Source organism: Bubalus bubalis, chromosome 9 (assembly GCF_019923935.1).
Source record: "Bubalus bubalis isolate 160015118507 breed Murrah chromosome 9, NDDB_SH_1, whole genome shotgun sequence".
NCBI classification, from domain to species: Eukaryota; Metazoa; Chordata; class Mammalia; order Artiodactyla; family Bovidae; genus Bubalus; species Bubalus bubalis.
The window spans coordinates 108,715,395-108,740,040 of NC_059165.1; the positions used below are offsets into that span (position 1 = coordinate 108,715,395).

Sequence of the window (24,646 nt, forward strand, 5' to 3'; positions counted from 1 at the left end):
GATGGTCAGCAAGATCAGGATGCTGGGATCTGGAGAAGCAGCTCACAGAACAATGTCCCTAGTGACAGGAGAGATGGACTGCTTGACAGCTGCAGCCAAGAAAGAGGGACAAGCAGAAAGCCAGGTTAGCCGCCCCAGGAAAATTCATAATCCCTTATCCCATTTCCAGACCTTTATTAGTTCTCAGACCCAGAACCTACTGACTGAAGTCAAGGCCAGGCCCCTGGTGAAAACTGCAATGCCTGGCCAGTGTTTCCTCCATCCTTCCCGAAAGGGGCCCACCCAGTTTACCCAGGTAAATGTTCTTGCTATCAAGATGGGAAAGTTTTTTTTTAAAGTATAATTGACTTAAAATATTATATTGGTTTTGGGTGTCTATAACTAATAGTGATTCAATAGTGATCCAATATCTTTAAACATTACATGCGATCCCACGAGAGTTCTTTATATATTCTGGTTACAGGCCATTCATCAAACATATGTTTGCAAATATTTTCCCTGAGTCTATGGATTACCTTTTAATTCTAGTAGTATGTTTAAATTTTGATGAAGTTTAATTCATTCTTTTCCCCTTATGGATCACTGGCGTTTGTTCTAAGAAACTTTTGCCTAAGCCAAGGTCTCAAATTCTTTCCCTTGTGTTTTCTTCAAGAAACTTTTATTGCTTTAGGCTTTACAATTAAGAATATGAGCCATTTTGATCTACTTCTCAGATATGTGTGAGATATGAATGCAAGTTTGTTTATGCACCTCTGTATGTCCTGTGTCCCAGCAGCATTTATAGAAAAGGCTGGTCATCTGACACATCTGATAAAGGACTATTCCCCAAAGTATACCAAGAACTTAAAATGCAACAATAAGAAAGCAACTCAATTAAAAAAAAAGGTCAAAAGACCTTAACACACACCTCACCAGAGGGCATACACGGCGAATAAGCACATGAAGAGGTGTTCCACATCACATGTCATCAGGGAATGCAAATCAAAATGACAAGAGACCGCTGCAGATCCTCTGGAATGGCCAAAGTCCGGAGTGCTGACACCACTGAATACCGGCCAAGTTGTGGAGCAACAGGAGCTCTCGCCCGTTGTGGTGGGCGTGCAGAACGGTACAGCCGCTGTGAGAACAGCTGGCGGGGTCCTGACTAAACTAAATAGACTCTTACCATACGATCCCGCAATCACAGTCTTTGGTATTTACCAAAATGAGCTGAGAACTTACATCTATGCAAAGACCTGCACATAGAATAGATGTTTACAGCAGCCTTATTCATAACTGCTGAAACCTGAAAATGACCAAGATGTCCTTCAGTAGTGAGCGAATAAATAAACTGTGGTACACCCAGACGATGGAATATAATCCAGCACTGAAAATAAGTGAGCTATTAAGTCATGAAAAGACATGGAGGAGCTTTTTTTTTTTTCCTTTATTTTATTTTTTTTACTTTACAATATTGTATTGGTTTTGCCATACATCAACATGAATCCGCCACAGGTGCACACGTGTTCCCCATCCTGAACCCCCCTCCTACCTCCCTCCCCATACCATCCCTCTGGGTCATCCCAGTGCACCAGCCCCAATCTTCCTGTATCCTGCATGGAACCTGGACTGGCAATTCGTTTCTTATATGATATTATACATGTTTTAATGCCATTCTCCCAAATCATCGCCCCATCTCTCTCCCACAGAGTCCAAAAGACTGTTCTATACATCTGTGTCTCTTTTGCTATCTCGCATACAGGGTTGTCATTACCATCTTTCTAAATTCCATATATATGCTTTAGTATACTGTATTGGTGTTTTTCTTTCTGGCTTACTTCACTCTGTATAATAGGCTCCAGTTTCATCCACCTCATTAGAACTGATTCAAATGTATTCTTTTTAATGGCTGAGTAATACTCCATTGTGTATATGTACCACAGCTTTCTTATCCATTTGCCTGCTGATAGACATCTAGGCTGCTTCCATGTCCTGGCTATTATAAACAGTGCTGCAATGAACATTGGGGTACACATGTCTCTTCCAATTCTGGTTTCCTCAGTGTGTATGCCCAGCAGTGGGATTGCTGGATCATAAGGCAGTTCTATTTCCAGTTTTTTAAGGAATCTCCACACGGTTCTCCATAGTGGCTGTACTAATTTGCATTCCCACCAACAGTGTAAGAGGGTTCTCTTTTTTCTGCACCTTCTCCAGCATTTATTGCTTGTAGACTTTTGGATCGCAGCCATTCTGACTGGCGTGAAATGGTACCTCATTGTGGTTTTGATTTGCGTTTCTCTGATAATGAGTGATGTTGAGCATCTTTTCATGTGTTTGTTAGCCATCTGTATGTCTTCTTTGGAGAAATGTCTATTTAGTTCTTTGGCCCATTTTTTGATTGGGTCATTTATTTTTCTGGAATTGAGCTGCAGGAGTTGCTTGTATATTTTTGAGATTAGTTGTTTGTCAGTTGCTTCATTTGCTATTATTTTCTCCCATACTGAAGGCTGTCTTTTCACCTTGCTTATAGTTTCCTTTGTTGTGCAGAAGCTTTTAATTTTAATTATATCCCATTTGTTTATTTTTGCTTTTATTTCCAATATTCTGGGAGGTGGGTCATAGAGGATCCTGCTGTGATGTATGTTGGAGAGTGTTTTGCCTATGTTCTGCTCTAAGATTTTTATAGTTTCTGGTCTTATGTTTAGATCTTTAATCCATTTTGAGTTTATTTTTGTGTGTGGTGTTAGAAAGTGTTCTAGTTTCATTCTTTTACAAGTGGTTGACCAGTTTTCCCAGCACCACTTGTTAAAGAGATTGTCTTTTCTCCACTGTACGTTCTTGCCGCCTTTCATGGAGGAGCTTTAAATGCATACTACTGAGAGAAGCCCATCTGAAAAGGCTACTGTGATTCCAATCACATGGCATGGAAAGGATAAAACTATAGAGGTGGAGGAAAGTTCCATGGATTCCAGGGGGAGAACAGAAAGGCCACCAGACCACCTGGGTAGCCACTCACTTGCTCGTTCATAGTTAGTTATGTTTCTCTGAGCATCTACATCACGTGGGCAGGACTTGGGGACCAGGCAGAGGACAGTCATCTCTTCCCAGGCACTCCGGGAAGGGTAGGGAGACGGAAATCCAACAAGGAAAATGGAGAGGGACAGGGTTGCCAGGGAATGGTGCTCAGAGACCCTGGGGGTGCCTAAGGGACCCCAGGTGCCCAAACAGAATCACGCTGAGAAGGGCCAAGTTCAGAGCCATGAACTGTGAGCCATAAATCTCAGTGTAGAGCATGAGCTGGGAACAAGTGGGTTAAGTCAAGAGCAAGACGTGACATCATCCTGAATGTTCTTTATTTGTGCGTAAAGCTTAGGGTTGTGGTAAGAACTGTGGACACACATCACTTCTGTGGCATTCTTGCCCAAATGAATAACCTCAGTCTAATCATGTGAAGACATCAGAAAGTCCAAACTGAGGGTCATCTACAGAAGAACTCACATTCCACAACAGTGCTGACATGATCAAAGATGAACACACACTGAGGACCCATCCTGTTGGCTCAGACTGGAGGACACATGGTCCTGGTCCAGAAAGAGGATGTTATGGAACGACATGCTGAAATTTGGATAAGGTCTGTAGATTAATTGTCAGTCTTAGATCAATGTTAGTCTCCTGGATTTAATCACAGTACCATTGTTATGTAATGTGCTAACTTTTGAAGAAGCTAGGGGAAGGGTTTACAAGCATCCTTTGTACTATTTTTTTTAATACTTTGGCCAAGCTGCATCATGTGGGGTATTAGTTCCCTCACCAGGGATGGAATCTGCACCCCCTGTGGCGGAAGTGTGGCATCCAAACCACTGGCCCACCTGGAAGCTCCTCTCTTTGTACTGTTTTTTAAAAGCAATTTTAGTGAGGTGTAATTTACATACCATAACATTCACCCATCTTAAGTGTGAAATTCAGTGCTTTTTGGTAAATTTACCGACTTTTCAGACTTCACCACAGTTCAGTTTTAGAACATTTTCATCACCTGTGTGGATCACAGCAAACTGTGGAAAATTCTTAAAGATATGTGAACACCAGACCACCTTACCTGTCTCCTGTATGTGGGTCAGGAAGCAGCTGTTAGAACCCTACATGGAACAACTGACTGGTTTAAAAGTGGAAAAGGAGTATGACACAGGTGTATATTGTTATCCTGCTTATTTAACTTCTATCCATATTACTTTGTGCAAAATGCCGGATTGAATGAATCACAAGCTGGAATCAAGATTGCGAGGAAAAATATCAATGACTTCACATATGCAGGTGATACCACTCTAATGGCAGAAAGCAAAGAGGAGCTCAAGAGCCTCTTGATGAGGGTGAAAGAGGAAAGAGAAAAAGCTTGCTTAATGCTCAAAAAAAAAAAAAAAAAAACAAAAACCAAAAAACTAAGATCATGGCATCTGGTCCCATAACTTCATGGCAAATAGAAAAGGAAAAAGTAGAAGCAGTGACAGATTTTTCTTTCCTTGGACTCCAAAATCACTGCAGATGGTGACTGCAACCATGAAGTTAAAAGATGCTCGCTTCTTGGAAAAAGAGCTATGACAAACCTAGACAGCACATTCAAAAGCAGAGACATCACTTTGCTGACAAAGGTCTGTCTAGTCAAAGCTATGGTTTTGCCAGTAGTCATGTACGGATGTGAGTGTTGGACTATAAAGAAGGCTGAGCGCTGATGAATTGATGCTTTTGAACTGTGGTGTTGGAGAAGACTCTTGAGAGTCCCTCGGACAGCAAGGAAATCAAACCAGTCTATCCTAAAGGACTGATGCTGAAGCTCCAATACTTTGGCCACCTGATGCAAAGAGAAGAGCTGACTCACTGGAAAAGACTCTGATCCTGGGAAAGATTGAGGACAAAAGTTGAAGAGGGCGGCAGAGGATGATATGGTTAGATAGCATCACTGACTATCCAGGAGATAGTGAAGGACAGGGAAGCCTGACATGCTGCAGTCCATGGGGTTGCAAAGAGTCAGAGAGGACTTAGAGACTGAAGTCATGCTCCCAGCTCTAGGCCACCAGTGATCTGTTTTCTGTTTCCGTGGATTGTCTTTTCTGGACATTTCATATAAAGAGAATCAAATATGTGTTTTGAGTCTGCCAAAATTTTGCATAACGTTTTGGAGGTCTTTGTACTGTTAATATTTTAGTGGGACCCTGGGTGAAACTTGAATAAGATTTGTAAATATCTGATAGTATTGTATCAATGTTAATTTCTGAGTTTACATAATTGAATTAGAATTATATAAGATTTTAACATTAGAGGAAGCTGGGTGATAGGAAATGTGTGCTATTTTTGCAACTTTTTTGGTAAGTAAAATAATTTCAAAGTAAATCTTTTTGTAACTTAAGCTTGGGGTCTGAGTTGTGCACTGCTTATGCTTGTCTATGGTACTGAGACTGTGGTTTCTTTTCAACAGAATGGTTTGGCTGGCCTTTCCATTTCCAGAGGTCCTTGGTGAGCTCAGTTTCCAGGATGTTCTTCAGGGAAAAGTAGGGGCTAGTACAGGGGCAATGGCACCCCACTCCAGTACTCTTGCCTGGAAAATCCCATGGACGGAGGAGCCTGGTAGGCTACAGTCCATGGGGTCTCGAAGAGTCGGACTCGACTGAGTGACTTCACTTTCACTTTTCACTTTCACGCATTGGAGAAGGAAATGGCAACCCACTCCAGTGTTCTTGCCTGGAGAATCCCAGGGACGGGGGAGCCTGGTGGGCTGCTGTCTATGGGGTCGCACAGAGTTGGACACGACTGAAGCGACTTAGCAGCAGCAGCAGCAGTACAGGGGCATAGGCCTGAGTCACTGAGGCATGGCCTGCAGGGGTTTCAGTTCAGTTAAGTCGCTCAGTCATGTCTGATTCTTTGCAACCGCATGGACTGCAGCATGCCAGGCTTCCCTGTCCATCACCAACTCCTGGAGCTTGCTCAAACTCAAGTCCATTGAATCGGTGATGCCATCCAACCATCTCATCCTCTGTCTTCTCCTTTTCCTCCTGCCTTCAATCTTTTCCAGCATCAGGGTCTTTTCTAATGAGTTGTTTCTTCGCATCAGGTGGCCAGACTATTGAAGCTTCAGCCTCAGCATCAGTCCTTCCAACAAATATTCAGGACTGATTTCCTTTAGAATGGACTGGTTTGATCTCCTTGCAGTCCAAGGGACTCTCAAGAATCTTCTCCAACACCACAGTTCAAAAGCATCAATTCTTCAGTGCTCAGCTTTCTTTATGATCCAACTCTCACATCCATATATGACTACTGGAAAAACCATAGCCTTGACTAGACGGACCTTTGTTGGCAAAGTAATGTCCCTGCTTTTAAATATGCTATCTAGGTTGGTCACAGCTTTTCTTCCAAGGAGCAAGTGTCTTTTCATTTCATGGCTGCAGTCACCACATGCAGTGACTTTGAAGCCCAAGAAAATAAAGCCTGTCACTGTTTCCATTGATTCCCCATCTATTTGCCATGAAGTGATGGGACTGGATACCATGATCTTAGGGTTTCTTCAGGGGTTTAGGGAGGGGCTTTTTCATTTCCCTTCAATGTTGGCACTTCCAGGGCTGGCTGCTAAGGAGGGTGAGTGGGTGGCCTCTGCATGGAAGGCCTTAGGCTCAACCTCTGTCAGCCTGAGCAAGGCCCAACCCTGAGAGACTGCGGAAGCTCAGAGAGAGGGAGGTGCGGATCAAGAGATCTGGAGAGGGTTTCAGGGGCTGAGCCCCCAGCTGTTGCCTGGACATCTGCCCAGGGACTTCCTCAGAAGCTGCTGATAATTAGGACTCAGCTTCCTGCTGCCAGCTCAGAACAGAGTCTGTCTCGTCCTCAGAGGAAATGAGAGCTTGTCAGAGAAGACAGCCTGAACATGTGCAGAGACGCATGGACACACAGAGGCCCATGAACGAGCTTCAAAGTAATCGTAAACACCTTGACCGATGGGATCGCAGCATGGAGACACACAGGTTCCCGCGAACACTGGCACACAGCCCACCCGTGGCGCACGTGCCCCACCCTCCAGGGAGCCTGTCTAGGGCTGGAGGAAAGGTCAGAGCAGGAGTCCTGGTAGGGGCTGAACTGGTGGAGAGAGCTGGAGGACGCATCCCGCATCTGCTCCCTGGTACTCCTGTCTCTGTTTCAGTCATTTCCACATCACAGAGCACCTACTAACTGCTACGGGAAGACTTGTCCAAAGCGGAGCACAGACTTGGAGACCCACCCCTGCTCCTGAGGAGCTCCCAGCAACCCCAGCTGGCATGCAGCTGGTTCTCGGGGGACAATGATGGACAAAGAGCATTTGCTGGGTGTTGAGCAGGTGATGAGAGGCCAAAGGGAATTCTTGGGGAGCCTAACAGGCAACAAAGCCCTTAGGCTGGAACCCAGGCTTGGGCAGCGAGGGCGGAGATCCCCAGGTCACAGCACCATGACACACGGAGACTCTCCAGTGGGACCAGGCAAAGGGGTGCCAGGGCGTCCTGGCAGCCCACCAGCCAGTGCAGCAGGGGCGGCCCCAGAACCCAGCTGCTCTGTCCCTCCCACAGCATGGCGTGTGCTCACTTGCTTCTGCCTGTGCTCGTGTGCCAGTCTGGACTGTGTTGCCACTGACCAAAACCCACCTCAAACCAACTTGAGCAAAAAGGAGAAGTGACCGTTTTACAAAATGGAAAAGCTGAACAGTCGGGGTTGTTTCAGGCAAGGTGGCCCCAGGGCTTCAGGACGTAAGCCGCCTCTCTTCTCAGAGCCTAGCCCTGGGTTAGCTCTGTCTTCCTCAGGATGAGGAGAGGCTGGAAGTTGCCCTCAGGAATCTCCCTCCCATTCCGAGTTCCCCTCCCCAAAGTTCTAAGGAAGTTGCCAGGACTCCGGCTCAGCATCTTGGGTCAGCCCTGGGCCACACAGGCAGTTTTGGCCTGCGTGTCCTTCCCGCAGGCCTGGGGGTGGGAGGCGGCTGTCCAGAGCTCAGAAGTTGAGTGTGGGCAGAGCTGAGGCTTCACGAAAAGAGATGCTGGGCAGGCAGAAACGGCAGGTGACTGTGGGTACCAGGGCCAGAGGCCCAGAGAGGACAGGTTCAGCCATCCTGAGGGGGCTGACCAGGCCAGCCCAGTGGCCTTTGGGATGGCCCATGTGCATGGAGCCCAGGCAGCTGTAGAACTGGTGGACATCAGGTTTTCTGGAAGGGAGCAAGGACTTGGCTGTGCCCCGTGTGGGTTGGGTGCTTGGAGTACCTTGTAGTCAGAGTTGCATGTTATAAAACAACCCCAGCTGGGGAGCGGGAGATGCAGGAGTGGGTTGATAGGGGGCCAGGGCCAGGAGTGCATGAGGGGCCCGTGACCCGTGGCCAAGCAAGAGGTGACTGGGGCAGGGTGGGCCATGGATTTGAGAATGAATGGGACTTGGGAAGTGGTGGCAATGGGTGGTTCAAGTAGGAGTGTCTCAATTCCTGAGATCACATCCTGGACAAGAGAAGGTCTGGAGGGCCAGGTGGGATCTGCTGCTGTTGTGGGGCCTTTGGGGACACTCGGGTGACCTGGCAGCTGAAGCAAGCCTAGGGTGGACAGTTTGAGTTCTGCCAGTGCAAGGCTAGGCCAAGAAGGGCCAAAAGGACTGAGAGGAGGAGGCTGGGCTGTCCCCAGGCAAACACTCTCTCCTGCCCAGGCTCCATGTGGTCCTGTTTCCGCCTGCTCAGCTGCCCAGGCTGTGGCCACGCCCCTCCCCACCCACGGCCACTGAGGAGGGGCGGGGAGAGCGGGCCACTCTTCCTCTCCCTGGCCAGCCTCGGAGCAGCAGACAGGGTGATAAAGCCCCGCAGATAACCCGCTCACAGACCAGCCTGGCCCACCAGAGCCGCCGCCACCATGAAGGACGAGGTAGCTCTTCTGGCCTCTGTCACCCTCCTGGGCGTCCTGCTGCAAGGTGGGCTGGCTCCTGCTCGGGAGGTGGGTGGGCCTCGGACGCCTTCCTCCCTCCAGGCTCTGGGCAGGGTCGGGGGGGGGGTGGTGCTGGAAAGGCCAGGCCTAGGTGAGGGACAGCCCAGACTCCCAGTACTCGAGCAGAGGAAGGGATGCTCCAGGGCTGAAGGCCTGGCACTTTCCCCAAGTGGGAAGGGGAGAGGCCCTGGAGGTGTGTCTGCAGGGCAAACTGTGAAACTCTGGGCAGGGACCATGGCTGAGAGGTGCCTGACCTAGGGGATGGGCAGGGAAATGGAAAAGGCTCCTGAGGGATGAGGGAGGTAGGCATGCGGGATGCCTGGCTTGGGGCTGGGGGTGGTCCCCTGAGCAGCATAAAGAGCCCTGGAGGAGGGCAGGGCTTTCAGTGAGAAAGTGGGGCATCCAGCCATGTTGGACCTGAGCAGGAGGGCAGGGTGCCAGCATGAAAGGATGTTCTGGTGTTGGGTATAGAAGTGGGACAGCCATGGGCATGAGGCAGCCCTACTCCAGATGCCTGCTGCCCTTTCCAACTGTCTCTTCTCTGGGTGTCCCAGTGGGAGGACCCCATCCCCTGGCCCTGCCTTCAAAGGCACTCTCTTTATCCTGGAACCGTGTGAAGCTGGACAGGGTTGAAACCCCCAAAGGTGCCTGCTGAGTGCTCTTTTCAGATTGGCCCTAGATGACACATTCCTGGGACAGACATGCCCTAGAACAAGACACAGCCTGAGGGAGGGGCCCTGGAGCCTCTGAGCACACAGACTGAGTTGATCTCCAGCCATACCAGTGAGCTTACCCATCAGGTCCTCCTCACGTAGACACCAGGCAGCCCTCCAGGCCCTGCACGGTGCTGGCAAGGCCACCCTTGGTATTCACAGGGCACTCAGGTTAAGCCCTACAGGAAGCCTGGCACCAAGGGCATCAGAGCCACAGAACTTGCAGGAAGATAGTTGGAGACACCTAGTACTGCAACTATGTGTGTGGTGGGCACCTGGCCTGCGACCAAGTAGAAGGGTTCCTGTGCACTCAGGCTCTCAAGAGTCAGCCCCCACTCTCTCTGTACCCATGGGTGTCAGAAGGCAGAGGGGCAGAGGCCGGTGGTTTGGAGTTGGACTAGAAGAGTCCCAGCTGTTAACCACCTGGGGGCAGAGGAGAGGGTATCTAGACCCCGACTGAGGCAGGGTCCAGAGAGCCTGAACAGAGAAACCAAGGCAGGATGGGACGCCACAGTTTGCAGGCACAGCAATCCAGGAGGTCCCTCCTAGTGAACTCTGTGGGTGGGGGAGCAGGGACGATGGCCACAAGGTGTGTGCTCCCTTGAATCTGGAAGGATGCAGCCAATGGTGGCTCAGTTGGTAAAGAACCTGCCTGCAATACAGGAGACCTGGGTTCGATCCCTGGGTTGGGAAGATCCCCTGGAGAAGGAAATGGCAACCCACTCCAGTATTCTTGCCTGGAAAATCCCTTGGACAAAGGAGCTTGGTGGGCTACAGTCCATGGGGTCTCAAAGAGTCAGACAGGACTGAACGACGAATATTTTGACTTTCACTGCCTTCAAGCGGGACTCCCAGTCCAAGGCCGTTGGCCACAGTCCCTGCCCAGAGGGTGGGAATTGGGTATCTGCTTGTGTTTTGCAAGTCAAACTAATTCAGGAGCAAAGTCCTTTCGAGGGCAGGGGTCCTGTGAGGTGTCATCCCTTCCTCTTACACTCACTGGGCTGGACAGGACCTCTCAGAGCCCCAGGCCCACACCCTGCCCTCCCTATTGAGTGTCATGGACACCGGAGACGAGTGGGGTCCGGCGGTCCTCTTATGTTGGGCTTTAAAGGGGAGTCTCCACGAGCAGGGCGTGGAGCAGGGATCAGGGAAGATGCGCAGCCAGGCCGGGAGTCAGGGTGCCGAGTCTAACTCCTGCAACACCTCCTTCCCCAGCCTACTTCTCTCTGCAGGTGATCTCGGCGCGCAGGGCCTTCCGCGTGTCGCCGCCGGTCACCACCGGCCCGCCGGAGTTCGAGCGCATCTACCGAGCCCAGTGAGCCGCGGCGGGAGGGCGCGGGGTGGGCAGCGAGGCAGCCCTCGGGCGGGCAGGCTCTGAGGAAGCAGGCCGGCGCCTTCATGCTGCCCCGCCCGCACCGCAGAGTGAACTGCAGCGAGTACTTCCCGCTGTTCCTCGCCACGCTCTGGGTGGCCGGCATCTTCTTTCACGAAGGTTTGGACGTGGGCTAGGGTCGCGCGTACTGGAGCCTGGGGGTCCCCGCAGCAGCAGGCTCACCTCAGCCTGCCCCGCTGTCCCCTCCCCTGCCCCAGGTGCGGCGGCACTGTGTGGTCTGGTCTACCTGTTCGCGCGCCTCCGCTACTTCCAGGGCTATGCGCGCTCTGCGCAGCAGAGGTGAGAAGCGGGGCGGGGAGGCTCCCCGGAGGTCCGCCGGGGCGGGGAAAGGTGGTAGATGGGCAGGGCGGTGACGGCCGAGGCCGCCAGCGGAGCGCGGGCGGGACCCGGCTGCTGGTTGGAGACGGGTCCCTTTTGGGGTCCAGTGGGCGGGCTCCCGGTGGAGACGGGCCGTGGGGTCGGGCTGGGTTCGGCGTCCTGCCCCGCCGCCGCTGAGCCCCACTCGCAGGCTGGCCCCGCTGTACGCGAGCGCGCGCGCGCTCTGGCTTCTCGTGGCCCTGGCGGCCCTTGGCCTGCTCGCCCACTTCCTCCCGGCCGAGCTGCGCGCCACGCTCCTTGGACAGCTCCGGAAACTGCTGCTGAGGGCCTGAGACGGAGGACGCCTGGACGACGGATCTGCAGTTGAGCCGGAGCCTCCTCCAGTTTCTCATTAAAGCGTCCATGACAGGACCCCGAGTGCACTCTCTCGGTCTAAATGTGTCGCGCAATGCGTGTTGTAGAGCCTGCAGGGGCCTAACTTCGGCCCATAGCAGATGAGTGGGCTGCTGGGCGGAGGCGGGGCTGCGGAAGGCACGAGGCCAGCCCTCTCCACCGCCCCCGCCCTGGAGGAGCTCGATGGGGTCCCGGGTCCTGCCCTGTTCCCAGACCCCGGAGGCACACGCTCGGGGCGCAGGCGCCCTTTCTCGCCGATGCTCACCCAGGGCTTCTCACTGTGGTCAGTGCTTTCCTCGCCTGTCCCTCTCCTATGAATCCTGCCTCTCCACTGACCCTCAGCCGCCCTATTCCGTGTACCCTGGCTTCACAGCCAACACAAGGGACTTTTTGGGATAGGTACTGGATTACCAGCATCTTAGATGCCTAGGTGCCACAGTGGTAAAGAATTCACTTGCTGATACAGGAGACACAGTAAACATGGGTTCCATCCCTGGGTAGGGAAGATCCCCTGGAGGAGGAAATGGCAATCCACTCCACTATTCTTGCCTTGAAAATTCCATGGACAGAGGAGCGTGGTGGGATGGGGTCACCAGAGTCGGGCGCGACGGAGCACAGGTGTTCGGGGCAACCTGCTGCAGCCGGTAGAGCTGGGAGAGACGATGAATGTAACCAGTTTGGTTGATTGGCGTGCTCCAATATTCTTGCCTGGAGAATCCCAAGGACAGAGGAGCCTGGTGGGCCACAGTTCAAGGGTTTGCAAAAACTCGGACACGACTGAAGCGGCTTAGCACGCACGCACAGGCGCTCTCCGGTAAACGTCTGGGAGTTTTGGGGCCCAGATCTGGAAGGAATGCCCACCAGGAATAGTCCCTAAAGAGGTGGCTTTTAACTGAGAATGGAGAGGAGAGGAACCAGGTAACAGCAAAGGCCCTGAGCCGGCTGAGTGACCCTAAGATGGGTCAGAGACCAGGGACTGGAGCAGGGCCTTGGAAACGGGGGTCAAAGCAGGGCGAGACCCACGAATGCGTGGGGAGAGGAGACGGGGGTGTGCCTTTGTTTGAGAGGCGGGTGCAGGCACTTCCATAGCTATGATGTGTGCTAGGGGGAGGGCTCTGAGGAAGGTCATCTTGGAAGGGGGGGGGGTGGGGGGGAGACCCAGATTCCACACTAGCTCCATCAGTTACCTAGTTACCAAGCCGCCACTCCCAGGAAATGGAGGCTAGGTCGTGCTGGGCCACGGGGCAAGGCAGGGGCGCCTGATGATACAGCCAGATTAGAGGCGAACACGTCATTAACCCTTTATTACAAGGAACGCTCTTATAGAAGTATATGTGGACTTAACGTGAAAAAATCAAATGTATCCAAGAATAAAAAACACAGCACATAAAGTAGTATATGCATTCCAGTGTTCGCGCCAGAGACAGTGGGTGTCCAGGAAAAAGCTCTTCTAAAACGGCCTGGCCCAAGGCGGCCAGGTGGGAGCGGCTCCGGGCGGCGCGGCCGGCCTCAGGCACAGTGTAGGCGCCGCCTGCCTCTTCCCCGCGGCCGGCGGGCGGGGCAGCACCAGTTCCTGGGGCCTCCGGGCCAGCGGCCACCCCAGGCCGGCGGAGCGCCGTCCCAGGCAGAACCCCGCAGACTGGGGTAGCCGTGCCTGGCCCTCCGGGGGCAGCGGCGACATCTCAGGTCTCCCGGGCTTCAGGACCAGCTGAAATGCACCTTCATAAGTCTCAGCTTAGTCAGCCTTTTTCAGGAAAATCTGGAAGAACCAGGCTCAGTGTCAGCTGGGGTTTCAGGGAACGCTGGAGTTTAGCTGCTGGGTACAGCTCCCCATCCCCTGCCCCATGTCACCTCGCTCAGAATGACCCACACAGGTGAGTCTGTCTGGATGGAGAGGCGCAGTGCTTCCAGGGGGCCGAAAGCAGGGTCCACTTCACCCTGTGCCACGCCCTTGTAGAAGGAGCCTGGGGGAGCGCAGCAGTGAGAGGCGGCCCCAAGAGCCCTGCTCATCGAGCCTCGCCCCCACCTCCGCTCAGTAGCCCCTCACTCACCTATCTGAAGGTAGCCATCAGGGCTCCGAGGGTACTGCAGAGTGACCGAATGGCCCTCCTGCAGGGCCTCCTTGTCTGACTGGGGGTTCTGGGGGCAAAATCAAGGGGCTGAAGCCGGTGGCTGTGGGAGGGGCAGGCCTCAGTGCACACCTCCCCACCAACCACACTCACATCAAAGGGCAACACCTCCACAGATGTGTTGAACAGCTTGTCCTCTGGGTGCTCGATGTTGCCACTACGGAAGAAGAACCTGCGGCCAGACAGGCCTGTGAGCTGCTGCAGGGGTGGGGCACTGCCTAGGCATGACGCCCAGCAGAGAAAAGGCCAGGCCTGGGCCAGGACTGCAGTTGGTGGTGAGAGGGGAACAGGAAGGAAGGCCAGGTTCTCCAAATGGAGGAAACAGGCAAGTGTTAGACATTTTTTTCCTTCTCTACACAAAATTAAAAGGAGGTAAAATTCTCTGTTGCCATGATGACACCTGGTTCCACCTGAACCTAACTTTTCTCAAACCTTGAGCTAACCAATGTTTTTCTTATGGAAGTGGTTTTCTTAAGCCATGTTAATGAACTATGTATTTACTCTAGACTGTCTTTCTTCCAAGTTGATTCTGCTTAAGACTCAGAACCAGTAAGGGCTCAACAAACCGGTATATTTTACTCATACATTGTTCTCCTAATCTATGTTAATGAAGCTACATATTTACTCGGAAACCTGCCTTTCTTCAAGATTCATGTCAATTGTTTTATGGCCAGGGATGACTCACCTGATATCAATGTTATCTCAAAATGCATGTTGTGGGTGAGGGGCCTGGTGCCACTCTGCATTTTGAGACATCTCCTTTCTCTTAGCAACCTGCTGATAGGTATATAACATACTGCTAAAAGCTAGCAGGGGGGCAACTCTTTCTGCCCTCTTCTGATGCCTATGTCAGAAGCTTTCTCTATCTCTTTTATACTTTAATAAAACTTTATCACACAAAAGCTCTGAGCGATCAAGCCTTGTCTCTGGCCCCGGACTGAATTCCTCTCCTCTGGAGGCCAAGAATGCCAGCGTCTTTCACAGCTCAGCAACAACCTTTCAGTGGGCCCTGTGGTACTGGGCCAAGTTGGGCACTACCCAAAGTGGTTGTTGGACTGTACAAGGCAACTTACTCAAAAGGCCGATGGTGACGGGCAATGTCACCAAGCTCCTGTGGGCGATGCTGGACTTGCCTTTATGAAGTAGCTACTGTTCCTTTTTGTTTTGTCCTCACCACATGCAGCTTATGGATCTTATTTCGCCAACCGAGGCCTGAACCCGGTTCCACAGCAGTGAAAGCCTGAGTCTTTCCACTGGACCAGGGAACTCTGTAGCTACTGTTCTGAGCTACACTTTTCAGATAAGAAAACCTAACAACATTAAATAATCTGCTGGGGGGGTCACAGAGGGGAATCTGTAGGGTCAGAAAGTTGTGGTGAGGCTTGAATCGCGGTAGCCACCCTCCCCCTCCCCCAAAGTGGGTCTGTGGGCGATGGCACTGACCGCTCCAGTCGCAGCGGCTGGAAGAAGCGGAAGCGGATGAAGTCCCCTGCAGAGGGTGTGAAGGCCCAGAAGAAATCCTCGTGCAGGTAGGCCTTCTCCAGGGTGAAGTGCTGGTACGTCTTGAGGCTCGTGCTCACCTCTGCCGGTGGGTTCACGTGCTCCATCCGCAGCGCATGCTTCCCAAAGTCCTTGTCCTGGTGGCGGAGGGACACAGGTGCTCGGTGGCCTGGACTGCCCGCCGCCTCCTTGCCTGAGCTCGGCGGAGGCTCTGCTGTGCTCGACCCGCCCCAGGGCGGCACCGCCCACCTTCAGTTTCTGGATCTTGCCCGCCAGTGAGGAGTGAGTGCCCACGTGCTGGAAGAGGGAGGGCTTGAAGCGGATCCGCAGGTTGGCCTTCTGCCGGTCGCAGTGCTTCTGTGGAGGGAGGGTGACACACGGGCTGAAGGCAAACTCCTCCAGCCAGCAACAGTCTCCTCCCGTCGGGCGCACGGTCACCAACAGTCCCTGAAGGAGGCTGCTCGCTCCACCGCCCCGCCCGCCTCTTTGCAGGCCCTGCTCACCGCATCCTTCTCAGGGTTGCAGACCTTCACCCAAAGAATGTGGTCCAGGAGCCAGTCAATGGGCTTGTCCCGGTAGAACATAAGGATGAATTCCACAATGACGCTCAGGTCCAGCGACTTGAACATCTTCCCTGAGGGTAGGAGTAGGGGGAAAAGGGTGCTGAGAAGGCAGCTCTGCCCTGACCTACTTCCTCTTAATCCCTGTGGGGGAGTCTGGGGAGGGTCCCACAGCAAAACCTCTGGCTGGCTGCAGGCAGGTGTGGGTAAGAAGAGGGCGGATGGGCTGGTGAGCCCAAACATCTTGATGCAGAGGGGCAGGCAGGAATAGGCCAGGAGTGGCTACAGCGGGCACTCTAGGAAAAGACTCAGAGCCTGACCTGGGCTTGGGAACAGGGCAGGGGGCTGAGAGCTGATGACAGAGGCAGAAGTGGGCTGGAGAGAGATAGTCTGGTCAGGCCAGTTGGGCAGGGAGGGGGCTGGCACACCAATGAAACCCAGCTGGGAGAACTCCAGGATCATCCAGTCTTCCGAGGGCTGCTGGAGTGCAAAGTTCTTCATGGTGCTCAGGTAGTTGGGCTTGGCTATGATGTCGTCTTCCAGCTGCACAGTGGTGGCAAGGTAGAAGGGGGCCAAGACTAAGGATGGGCACAGGGAGGGCAGGGCTCGCCACCCAGGCCCGGGCAGGGGGAAAGGGAGCCAGAGCAGGGCATCAGTGCTCACCTGCACGTAGTAGATGCCTTTGGACTGTGCATACATCATGAGGAAGCAGTAATCAAGGTTCTGTTTGGTCCTCCACCTGCGGACCAGGGGAAGGGGCCTCAAGAGCTCAGACCCCTCCACCTCCAGTGTGGCCACCACAGAGGCCACTGAGTGGGTAGCAGGCCCCCCGCCCCCATGCAGGGGCCCTCCAATGGAACAATGGAGGCAGTGCAGAAAAGGACTTGGGACTCAAGACACCCACAGGCTAGGTTCCTTAGCACAGGGGGCAGGTGGCTGGGGGCACAGGAAGAGGGATAGGACTAGTACCTGACTCTCTCCTTGGGGTCCCCAAAGGACTCTCGGAGGCGGGAGAAGTCAGGGTAGAAGTGGGGGGAAGGGGAGATGACTTCCAGGAGCCCAGAATGGATCTCCGTAGGGAACCTGGGGACAGGAAGGCCCAGTGAGTTTGCAGACTCCAGGGACCAGAGCAGGGGCAGAGCTGAGCTAGCTAGACCCCGTCCTTTACCTAAAGCCCACCAGGCAGACATCCCCCGATATCACACCCATCCTGCTGACACACAGAGGCTTCAGAGGGGTTGGGTCATCACTACATACCCACCCCCACAGCCAAGAAGGGAAGCACCCTTTCCCACAGATGCAAGGCTCCTGCCTGCCCAGCACCTCACAGAGAGTCCTCCCTTCACCAGCCTTGCTGGGCTGCCAGTACTCACAAGGCCTTGATATTCTCTGTCACCAGCGAGGTATACTGTGGGTCAGTCTGTGGGAAGACCAAGTGCCCTCCCTGAGTCAGGCTGTCACCCCAAATGGCCTGGAAGAAAAGGCTGGGGGAAGGACACAGCTCTTTCTCCCACCATCCTAAAGGCTAAGTAGGGCTGGGCATAGGGACCATAGGTGCCTCAGAGAAAGCCCTTCTAGATACCTGGGGCCAAGGGGTGGGGCGGACTGTGTAACTTCACATCCCCAAGAGGAGAAAGTAAACTGTCTCTTTCCTTTTAATTTTTTACCTTGGCAAGTTTGTGAATGAAACCAACTGAACTTGCGAGTCTCCTCCGAAACCCTGCTGTTTTCCTCTCCCCGCTCCTTTAGGCCGCGCCCTGCCCTGAGCACCCGGCCTGGCCCCGCCCACTCGCCTCTGCAATCAGCACCACGATGACCGAGTCCTCCTTCTCCTGCGGGCTCAGCTCCGAGATGAGTGAGTGCAGCGTGTCAGTCAGGTAGGAGTGCACCTCGCGCCGCACGCTGGGGATGCCCATCACCACCGACACTGTGGGGACGCGGAGGGTCGGCCCTGGGCACACGTGGGGACCGCCCCGCCGCCTGCCTCTTGCCTCTCCCACGCCCCCTACCTCCGGTGCGGCCCTGGCCCACGCGCACGGCCGGCTGCAGGCTGCTTTCCTTGGCCAGCAGGTGTGGCAGGTGGTGGAAGACAGTGGGAAGGTGCAGCACGTGCTTGTGCGAGACGTTCCACGGCTTCAGGCGCGGATCCTCTGGGTGGGTCGGGAAGGGGCAGGTCAGACAAGGAGCTTAACCACCAGCTTGGCGCCCTCACCGCGTCTCGCTCCCGCGCCTCACCAGGTAGGCGGCCCCAGGTGCGATTGCTGTCTCCATCTCGCAGCGCCTGTCTCTCGGACATGGCCCTCTTGATCTCATCCAGCACCAGGTTGAGCTCCTTGGAGCGCTTGAGGCTCTCCTGCTCGGCTGCATGCAAGCGGTCACGCAGGGCCAGGAACTCCCGCTGGTAGACGTCCACCACATCACCTTGAGTGGTGTGCACGCTGTCACCAGGGGGCAGCCTAGAGCTGACCTGCTGCCCCCCGAGGGTGTCAGCACACACATCTGTGCACATCTGTTCTCATGCCTGCTACGTGTGAGTCCCATGGGCTTACATAAAAGTCACTCGGCAGTCTCAGTGACACTCACACCTGCAGAAGAAAAGCCTCCACGGGGGAATTAGTCCTCTCTAGTGCAGGCTGCAGGACCACTTCCAGGCCCAGGGGGGACAAACTAAGCTGGAGGTGGAAAAGCCTAGGACTGAGTTCTCTCCTCCCAGTAGCTCTCACAGCCCCTTCCTGCTTCTCCTTGCAGCATCTCCTCCTTCCGGGAGGCAGGACATCCAAGGGCCCATCCAAGACCCGCCTTCCTCAAGCAGTTCTTATGTTGAGGCCAGCTTTCCCCTGTTCCTTCTTTCAGCCTCTGCACTTCGCTTCCCACCCTACTTCACAGAGATCACAGGCAGCCCCATCCCCAAGGCTCCTTGGGGTATACTGTGGGTCAGTCTGTGGGAGAAGACTCATGGGGGTCTTGGGGACAGAAAACCTCCCTGAACATCCCCTCCTATCCTCCAAGTAGGACTGAGCCCCGGACACGCATTCATCACTGTCCCCATGGCGGTCATTCTACTCTAGACACCAGCTCTGGATTCATAATCGCACATAGTGGGGGGTGGGGAGACCGCTGCAGTTACAGCCCCTAGTGCTCAGAGGAACAAAAGAAGTTGAAAAACGAGTCACAGGTCCCAACAGCAGAGAGGGAACACAAGCTCTGAATGCCCTGAGGCCTGCTTCTCTGAAGAGCTATCCCAGGCCTGAACCATGCCACCCAGAGGGACCTGGATCAGAACCTCCAGCGGGGTCCCATCTGCAGGCTCCGAGGTGGACATGGGCCTGAAGCAGCACAGAGGTAGGGCTGCCTGACAGTGGACAGGGAGCCCTAGGGTGTCAAGTACCTGGCTCCACTGGCCTGGCAGGGCCGAGCCATCAAGAATGAGACAAAAACAATGTGCTATCTGCTGCTGCTGCTGAGGCAGCCAGGTCCTGCCAGGCTGTTCACTCTCAAGGCCCTTCGAATCTGGCTTTTGCCCTCCTTTTTTGCTATCACACACACTGCCTTTTCCTCGTCTGACGTCTATGCTCTCACATATGCTTGTTTCATCTGCCTGGGATTCCCTTTTCTCTTCTGGGCCTAATGAAAGCCCGTGGAGCCTTCAAGGCCTCGGTGCAAAACTCTCCAAGTCTCCGAAGCCTTCCAGATTTCTCCCCTCTCATCTTCAGGCAGCTCTTATATTCTTTGATCCCTCAGGGGGATCACAACCCCCAGAATGCCCTGGGATGGTGTCACTTCGCCACAACCAGATACTCCAAAGGTCATGACCAAGGCAAAATTCGGTCATCCCAGGACACCCCCTCCTGTAGCTAGGGCAGAGACCTAAGTGCTAAGTTCCGGAAAAAGAGAAAGGAGCAGCTCCTAGGAAGGACAGAGAGGCCAGAGCGGGGGGAGAGCAGGGGAGCCAAGCAGGTCCTTGATAAGGCACTCCAAAGTCAGAAGCTTGCCCCAGTCTCCCTCCCCACACGCTGCCCCTGGGGCCAACGGCCAGGCCACTTCAAGCTTCTGTGCTCAGAACAGCCCCATTGGGGAGGGAGTTAGGAGTCAGGTTACCAGATCTTTGAGGCTCTGCTCTGGGTTCCGAGGCCAGGTTACCCCAGAAACCTGACCCTTTAAACAGGGCGCTGGCCACCCCCATCACTCCCCCGCCCAGTGGCCAATAGGAAGCCTAACTGGGGAGTGCTGAGGCCTGGTAGGATGTGGTTCAGAGCTGCCCAAGCAGGTAGGTGGCCTCCCTCCTGCAGTCTCCACCTACCTACCTACTGTCCCTGATGCCCACCCCAATGATACTGGCTATACCCAAGGAAGCCCCCTGCAGCGGGGCCCTCTGTGAGGTGGAGGGAGCGTAAGGAGGCCTCACTCTCTCTGCCTGCTGCCCCTGCTCCCCCACATGTGGCCTTCCCTGATTTTTAAGTAGGCTGAGCTCTGTCCAACCTTAGCCTGTCCTAGGTGGACCCAGAGGTGGGCTCTGCTGAATCACCCTGGCCACTGAGGCCTGGGCATAGCCTGCTCCCTACCCTGGTCCTCTTGCCAGAAGCTTTCCTCTTTCCAAGTTCTGGGGGCAGCTGTGGTCACACTACTGGAGGCTTTCCTGCGCCTCCCTCTACCAGAAGGCAAAATAATCAAGATATCTGAGGCCCACAGACCACAAGCTTCCCTTTGGGTCCCTCTTCATTAAAGAAACAGATTTCAAGGTTGAAGCTGGGGCACAGACCCTGTGCCCTGTACCGAGGGATGGAAAAATAGGCTCAGAGAGGCACAGACAGGTGCCGGGCCCAGTGAAGGTCTGCTCTTAACCTGCAGGGGGCAGAAGCATGGAGAAGGGGGCAGGTGGCCACCTCCTCTCCAGGATTTGCCTCCACTCTCCCAGGGGTCAAGACGGGCATCCATCATTGCTGAAGTCTAAGAGAGGGGACAGCCTAGACACGGGGAGGGCTGTGTGGCTCAGGCTAACCCCCTGGAGAGTCTGCTGTCTTCCCTGGGGACCTTTCGCAGGGCTATAACCGGAGCATTAGTGGAGCTGATGCACAAATTTTGTCAAGGCTGGATGTGAAAGTGAGCCTGAAACCTGCATCCAGGGTCTTGCCAAGGCCTATATGTCCTTCCTGGCCCTTGGCTTCCAGGATGCCACCTGCTCCTACTTTCCTTTCTCTCTGGCTCCCTGCCCACCTCTTCCCTTCCCTACAGATCTGGGTTCTTCTGCTTTTCCTCTAAGCATCCCTGCCAGGGCCAGCCCTCTCCTGAGTTCCGTATTCACTGCAAACTGGAAGCCAAGGTCCAGTCTCGTCTCAGACTTAGTCTGGCTTCCCTACAGGCTTAATACAGTCATCTGAATGTAAAAATGATAAAGGTTCATGTAAGAGCCCAGACTCAGGCTTCTCTTCAGGCCTTCAAAGACCAGATCCTACTGGACCCCCCAAAAGAGTAGCAGCCCTCAGTAAGGAAGGCCCAGGTGACCCTCTTGTCACATGTCACAGGCTTCTGGGCTTTCAGGCCCCAGGGACAAGGACCCTGCATCTGAACCCCACTTCTTTGACCAGGTTCCTGGATGCTTCCCTTAGGGAACTGCTACTGCTGCTGCTAAGAAGCTTCAGTTGTGTCCAACTCTTTGCAACCCCATGGGCTGTAGTCTGCCAGGCTCCTCTGTCCATGGGATTCTCCAGGCAAGAATCCTGGAGTGGACTGCCATGCCAAGAGATCTTCCCGACGCAGGGATCAAACCCGCATCTCTTAAGTCTCCTGCATTGGCAGGCAGGTTCTTTACCACTAGGGCCACCTGGGAAGCCCCTAGGGAGAGTAGGCCTAAATGGAGCCATGGGTATCTCCCTCACTCCCATGCTCCTGGACACTGTGGCTAGTCAGACTCACAGTCTGGAGTCCTGGCACAGGTGGGGGTCTGACATTGCAATTCCTGACATCCAGCTGAGAGCATGCGGCTGCTGCAAGAGGCACCTAGGAACTGTGGCCTCGCCCAGGGCAGGGTGCAAGGGCTCATTACTTCACTCACAACTGAACAAATGTGCCCCAGCCCATGAGGTACGGCCCCACCTTGGCCTCCAAGCCAGTCTGCCTACGTGGCCACTCTGCTGAGGGTCCAAAGTGTCCTCCCCTAGGTGACACACCTCACCTACACAGAACTCTGCCCCAGCCATGCCCTTCCCTGGGTCGAACACTCCACATACAGAGACCTACAGAGAACTCTGCTCCAGCCGTGGCCTCCATGTACCAAGTCCTAGGGTTCTCCTTCCAGGCCTTCTGGTGCCCCAAGGACAGCCCAAGCCTCCACCCAAACAGGGCTGGGCTGAGCTGGGTGGGCAGGAGCCAGGTGGGACACGGGGACTTCGAGGGTCAGAAAGTCTCCTCCTGCAGCCTCTGCTGGGGACAGGGAAGCAGGAGGTGGGGGCAAGGCTGAGGTCAGCCCGAGCCTGCCTAGGCCTCCTGCAGGGAAAGCTAGAGGCAGGAAGGAAGCAGCTTTTCCTGCTGCCTCTGGTGCTGCAAGCTGGGTCGACAGAGGCCTGCGAGGGCCTCCTCAGCTTTGTGCCCTCAGCAAACGCTCCACTCAGCCCCATCCATCCCAACCAACATGGAGCCAGTGCTGGGGTCTGCCCCCTCAGCCCGAAGTGTGCTAGCAGACTCGGGGGGCCTCGGCGGTGGACTGGCTAGCTGGAGCAAACTTCACGTGAGGCCACATAACGCAAGTTAACCGGTAGCCAGGTGGGCTGCTCCTGAGGCCCCCAAGGCACCCCGCAGGCCAGCAGCCTGAGGAAGGCTTCCGCAGCGCCCGCTTCCCCGTGGGGGAGTCCTGGGGCCACAGCCGGGGCGGAGCGGTGGTGGGAAGTGACAGTGCCGCCTGCGCGGCCGGTTGCCACTTCACGCGGCTCTCCGGAACGGGGCATCCATGTGCCCGGAGCCGGCGAAGCCGCCTCTGCCCCTGTGTCTCCCTCCCCTCTCTGAGAACTCTGAGGTCCCCCGCTCGCCAGAGGGGGCGACCCGCCCCAGCGCGGGCAAAACTCGCGGAGGCCAGTCCCGAGCGCCCGCCCGGCCCCCGCCTCGAGGCCCAGCCCCGGGCCGCGGAGAATTTCGTTTCTCCGGCAGCAAACAAGTGGGGGCGCGCAGGGAGGGGCGTCCCCCCGCGCCGGCCGGGCGGGGAGGGGGCGCCGGCGCCGGCTTCCGGCCGCCTTCCGCGGCGGGCGCCCGAGCCCCGCTGCCGAGGCCGGCGCCCGGGGCGGGAGGGGAGCGGGGCAGCGCCGGCGGGGAGGGGCTCACCTTTCTGGCCGCTGAGCGCCGCGTACCAGGAGAGCGAGAAGAAGGCGCACAGGCAGAAGAGCAGCAGCGTCAGGAAGGCGCCATTGCGGAGCCTCATCTCCTCAGGTACGCGGTGGGCGCCGGCGGGGCCGAGGCCGCATGGCCCGGGGGGCCGGGGCCGGAGCGCCGGGACCGGGAGGCTGCAGGGGCCCCGGCCCCGGGGCGGGGAGGGGCTGCGAGCCCGGGGCCGGGCGGAGGTGCGGGCCGGCCTGCCGGGCTGCGGACCGGGCCGGGCGCCGCACCGCCGGCTCCTCCAGGCTGTGGGAAGCGGACGGCCTAGGCTCGGCGCTCGGGCCGGGCCGGGCCGGGCTGGGTTAGGCTGCGCGGCGAGAGCCGCGGCCCGGCCTGGATCCCGGGCCGCCGCGGAGTTGGCTGCGAAGGGCGGGGCGGCCGGGACTTAAAGGGGCCGCATCACCCGCTGCCGACACCGGTACGCGAGGGGCGGGGTGGGGGACGAACGCCCGGGATCGCGCCGGTCCGCTTCGCGGCCGCGGCCCCGGCCCCGCGTGAGGGCTTAGACGTCCTGGACTTCGCGGGGTGCGGGTGGCGGGCCCTGGGCTCTGGGCTCAGGTAGGTCGAAGCATGAGCCTGCCAGACTGTGCGGTCCGCTGTGCTGGCGGCGTGCGTCAGTCCCCAACCCCTTCTCAATAACGTTTTCCTTATGAACTTCCCCAACCCATATTTGGACCTCAGTCGGGTTAACTGACGACCCTCAGGCCCCTGTCCCAGGTCTGAGGGGTTTAGGCAGAAGTGAGACAGGCCGGGATCTGGAGCCCTTAGCTGCGGTGCTTGCACCTGCACAAAGGTCTTATCCAGCAACAAAATACAAAGGCGCTGCTGCTGCTGCTGCTGCTAAGTCGCTTCAGTCGTGTCCGACTCTGTGCGACCCCGTAGACGGCAGCCCACTAGGCTCCTCTGTCCCTGGGAATCTCCAGGCAAGTTACTGGAGTGGGTTTCCATTTCCTTCTCCAACGCATGAAAGTGAAAAGTGAAAGTGAAGTCGCTCAGTCGTGTCCGACTCTTAGCGACCCCATGGACTGTAGCCTACCAGGCTCCTCTGTCCATGGGATTTTCCAGGCAAGAGTACTGGAGTGGGGTGCCATTGCCTTCTCCGTACAAAGACGCTACAAGGGACTAAAAGTTACTGTGTGAGTGGGCAGTTGGGGCAAATTATGAACAAGATACAGAAAGACCAAAAACCACAACTGCCACTTCTGAAGAGCCACGAGCAGAAACAGGGTACTGTGCATGCCCCTTGCACTTGGCCTGAAGCGTGGGCAAACGGTCTAAGCCACCCCTCCTGACTAACCCCTAGACACACCCCTACCTTCACCCCATGTAAGGAACC

The 24,646-nt window shown here is 55.3% G+C and overlaps 3 protein-coding genes across 6 annotated transcripts in view; 2 read left to right on the top strand and 1 right to left on the bottom strand.

The window, feature by feature from the left end:
* Nucleotides 1-8,759: 8,759 nt before the first annotated feature.
* LTC4S (leukotriene C4 synthase) lies at nucleotides 8,760-11,783 on the top strand. 3 transcript variants are annotated; one of them, XM_044948507.1, is made up of 5 exons: nucleotides 8,760-8,951; nucleotides 10,888-10,970; nucleotides 11,077-11,147; nucleotides 11,246-11,327; nucleotides 11,557-11,783. In XM_044948507.1, exons 1-5 carry the CDS (start codon nucleotides 8,871-8,873, stop codon nucleotides 11,696-11,698), a joined length of 459 nt encoding a protein of 152 aa, XP_044804442.1. In that variant the 5' UTR covers nucleotides 8,760-8,870; the 3' UTR covers nucleotides 11,699-11,783. The 3 variants fall into 3 exon arrangements, with proteins under 3 accessions (XP_044804442.1, XP_006058929.1, XP_006058930.1); XM_006058867.3 differs by having other exon boundaries at nucleotides 8,761-8,928; nucleotides 10,871-10,970; XM_006058868.3 differs by having other exon boundaries at nucleotides 8,779-8,882.
* A 1,265-nt stretch (nucleotides 11,784-13,048) lies between these two features.
* Nucleotides 13,049-23,415, bottom strand: MGAT4B (alpha-1,3-mannosyl-glycoprotein 4-beta-N-acetylglucosaminyltransferase B). Of its 2 annotated transcripts, XM_025293957.3 has the most exons (15): nucleotides 23,260-23,415; nucleotides 18,184-18,369; nucleotides 17,958-18,098; nucleotides 17,742-17,875; nucleotides 17,322-17,368; nucleotides 16,918-17,031; nucleotides 16,612-16,687; nucleotides 16,377-16,491; nucleotides 15,892-16,022; nucleotides 15,638-15,745; nucleotides 15,332-15,525; nucleotides 13,982-14,060; nucleotides 13,811-13,898; nucleotides 13,611-13,723; nucleotides 13,049-13,518 (listed from the first exon to the last, which is right to left on the bottom strand). In XM_025293957.3, the coding sequence occupies exons 1-15, from the start codon at nucleotides 23,354-23,356 to the stop codon at nucleotides 13,495-13,497; spliced, it is 1,647 nt and encodes a 548-aa protein (XP_025149742.3). In that variant the 5' UTR covers nucleotides 23,357-23,415; the 3' UTR covers nucleotides 13,049-13,494. The 2 variants fall into 2 exon arrangements, with proteins under 2 accessions (XP_025149742.3, XP_044804440.2); XM_044948505.2 differs by lacking the exons at nucleotides 13,049-13,518; nucleotides 13,611-13,723; nucleotides 13,811-13,898 and having other exon boundaries at nucleotides 13,982-14,151.
* The window catches only part of SQSTM1 (sequestosome 1), a 68,132-nt gene continuing 66,723 nt past the window's right edge, over nucleotides 23,238-24,646 (top strand). Inside the window, exon 1 of the mRNA XM_044948506.2 lies at nucleotides 23,238-23,364. The gene's annotated coding sequence lies outside the window, so the exon portion shown is untranslated. The remainder of the gene's footprint in view (nucleotides 23,365-24,646) is intronic.

Coding starts and splice junctions, on each gene's coding strand:
- LTC4S (XM_044948507.1), top strand. CDS start 8,871: ATGAAGGACGAGGTAGCTCTTCTGGCCTCTGTCACCCTCCTGGGCGTC. Junction 8,952..10,887: donor GGCTGGCTCCTGCTCGGGAG/GTGGGTGGGCCT, acceptor TTCTCTCTGCAG/GTGATCTCGGCGCGCAGGGC. Junction 10,971..11,076: donor GAGCGCATCTACCGAGCCCA/GTGAGCCGCGGC, acceptor CCCGCACCGCAG/AGTGAACTGCAGCGAGTACT.
- MGAT4B (XM_025293957.3), bottom strand. CDS start 23,356: ATGAGGCTCCGCAATGGCGCCTTCCTGACGCTGCTGCTCTTCTGCCTG. Junction 17,032..17,321: donor ACAGAGAATATCAAGGCCTT/GTGAGTACTGGC, acceptor TCCTGTCCCCAG/GTTCCCTACGGAGATCCATT. Junction 13,899..13,981: donor TGGAGGTGTTGCCCTTTGAT/GTGAGTGTGGTT, acceptor TTTTGCCCCCAG/AACCCCCAGTCAGACAAGGA.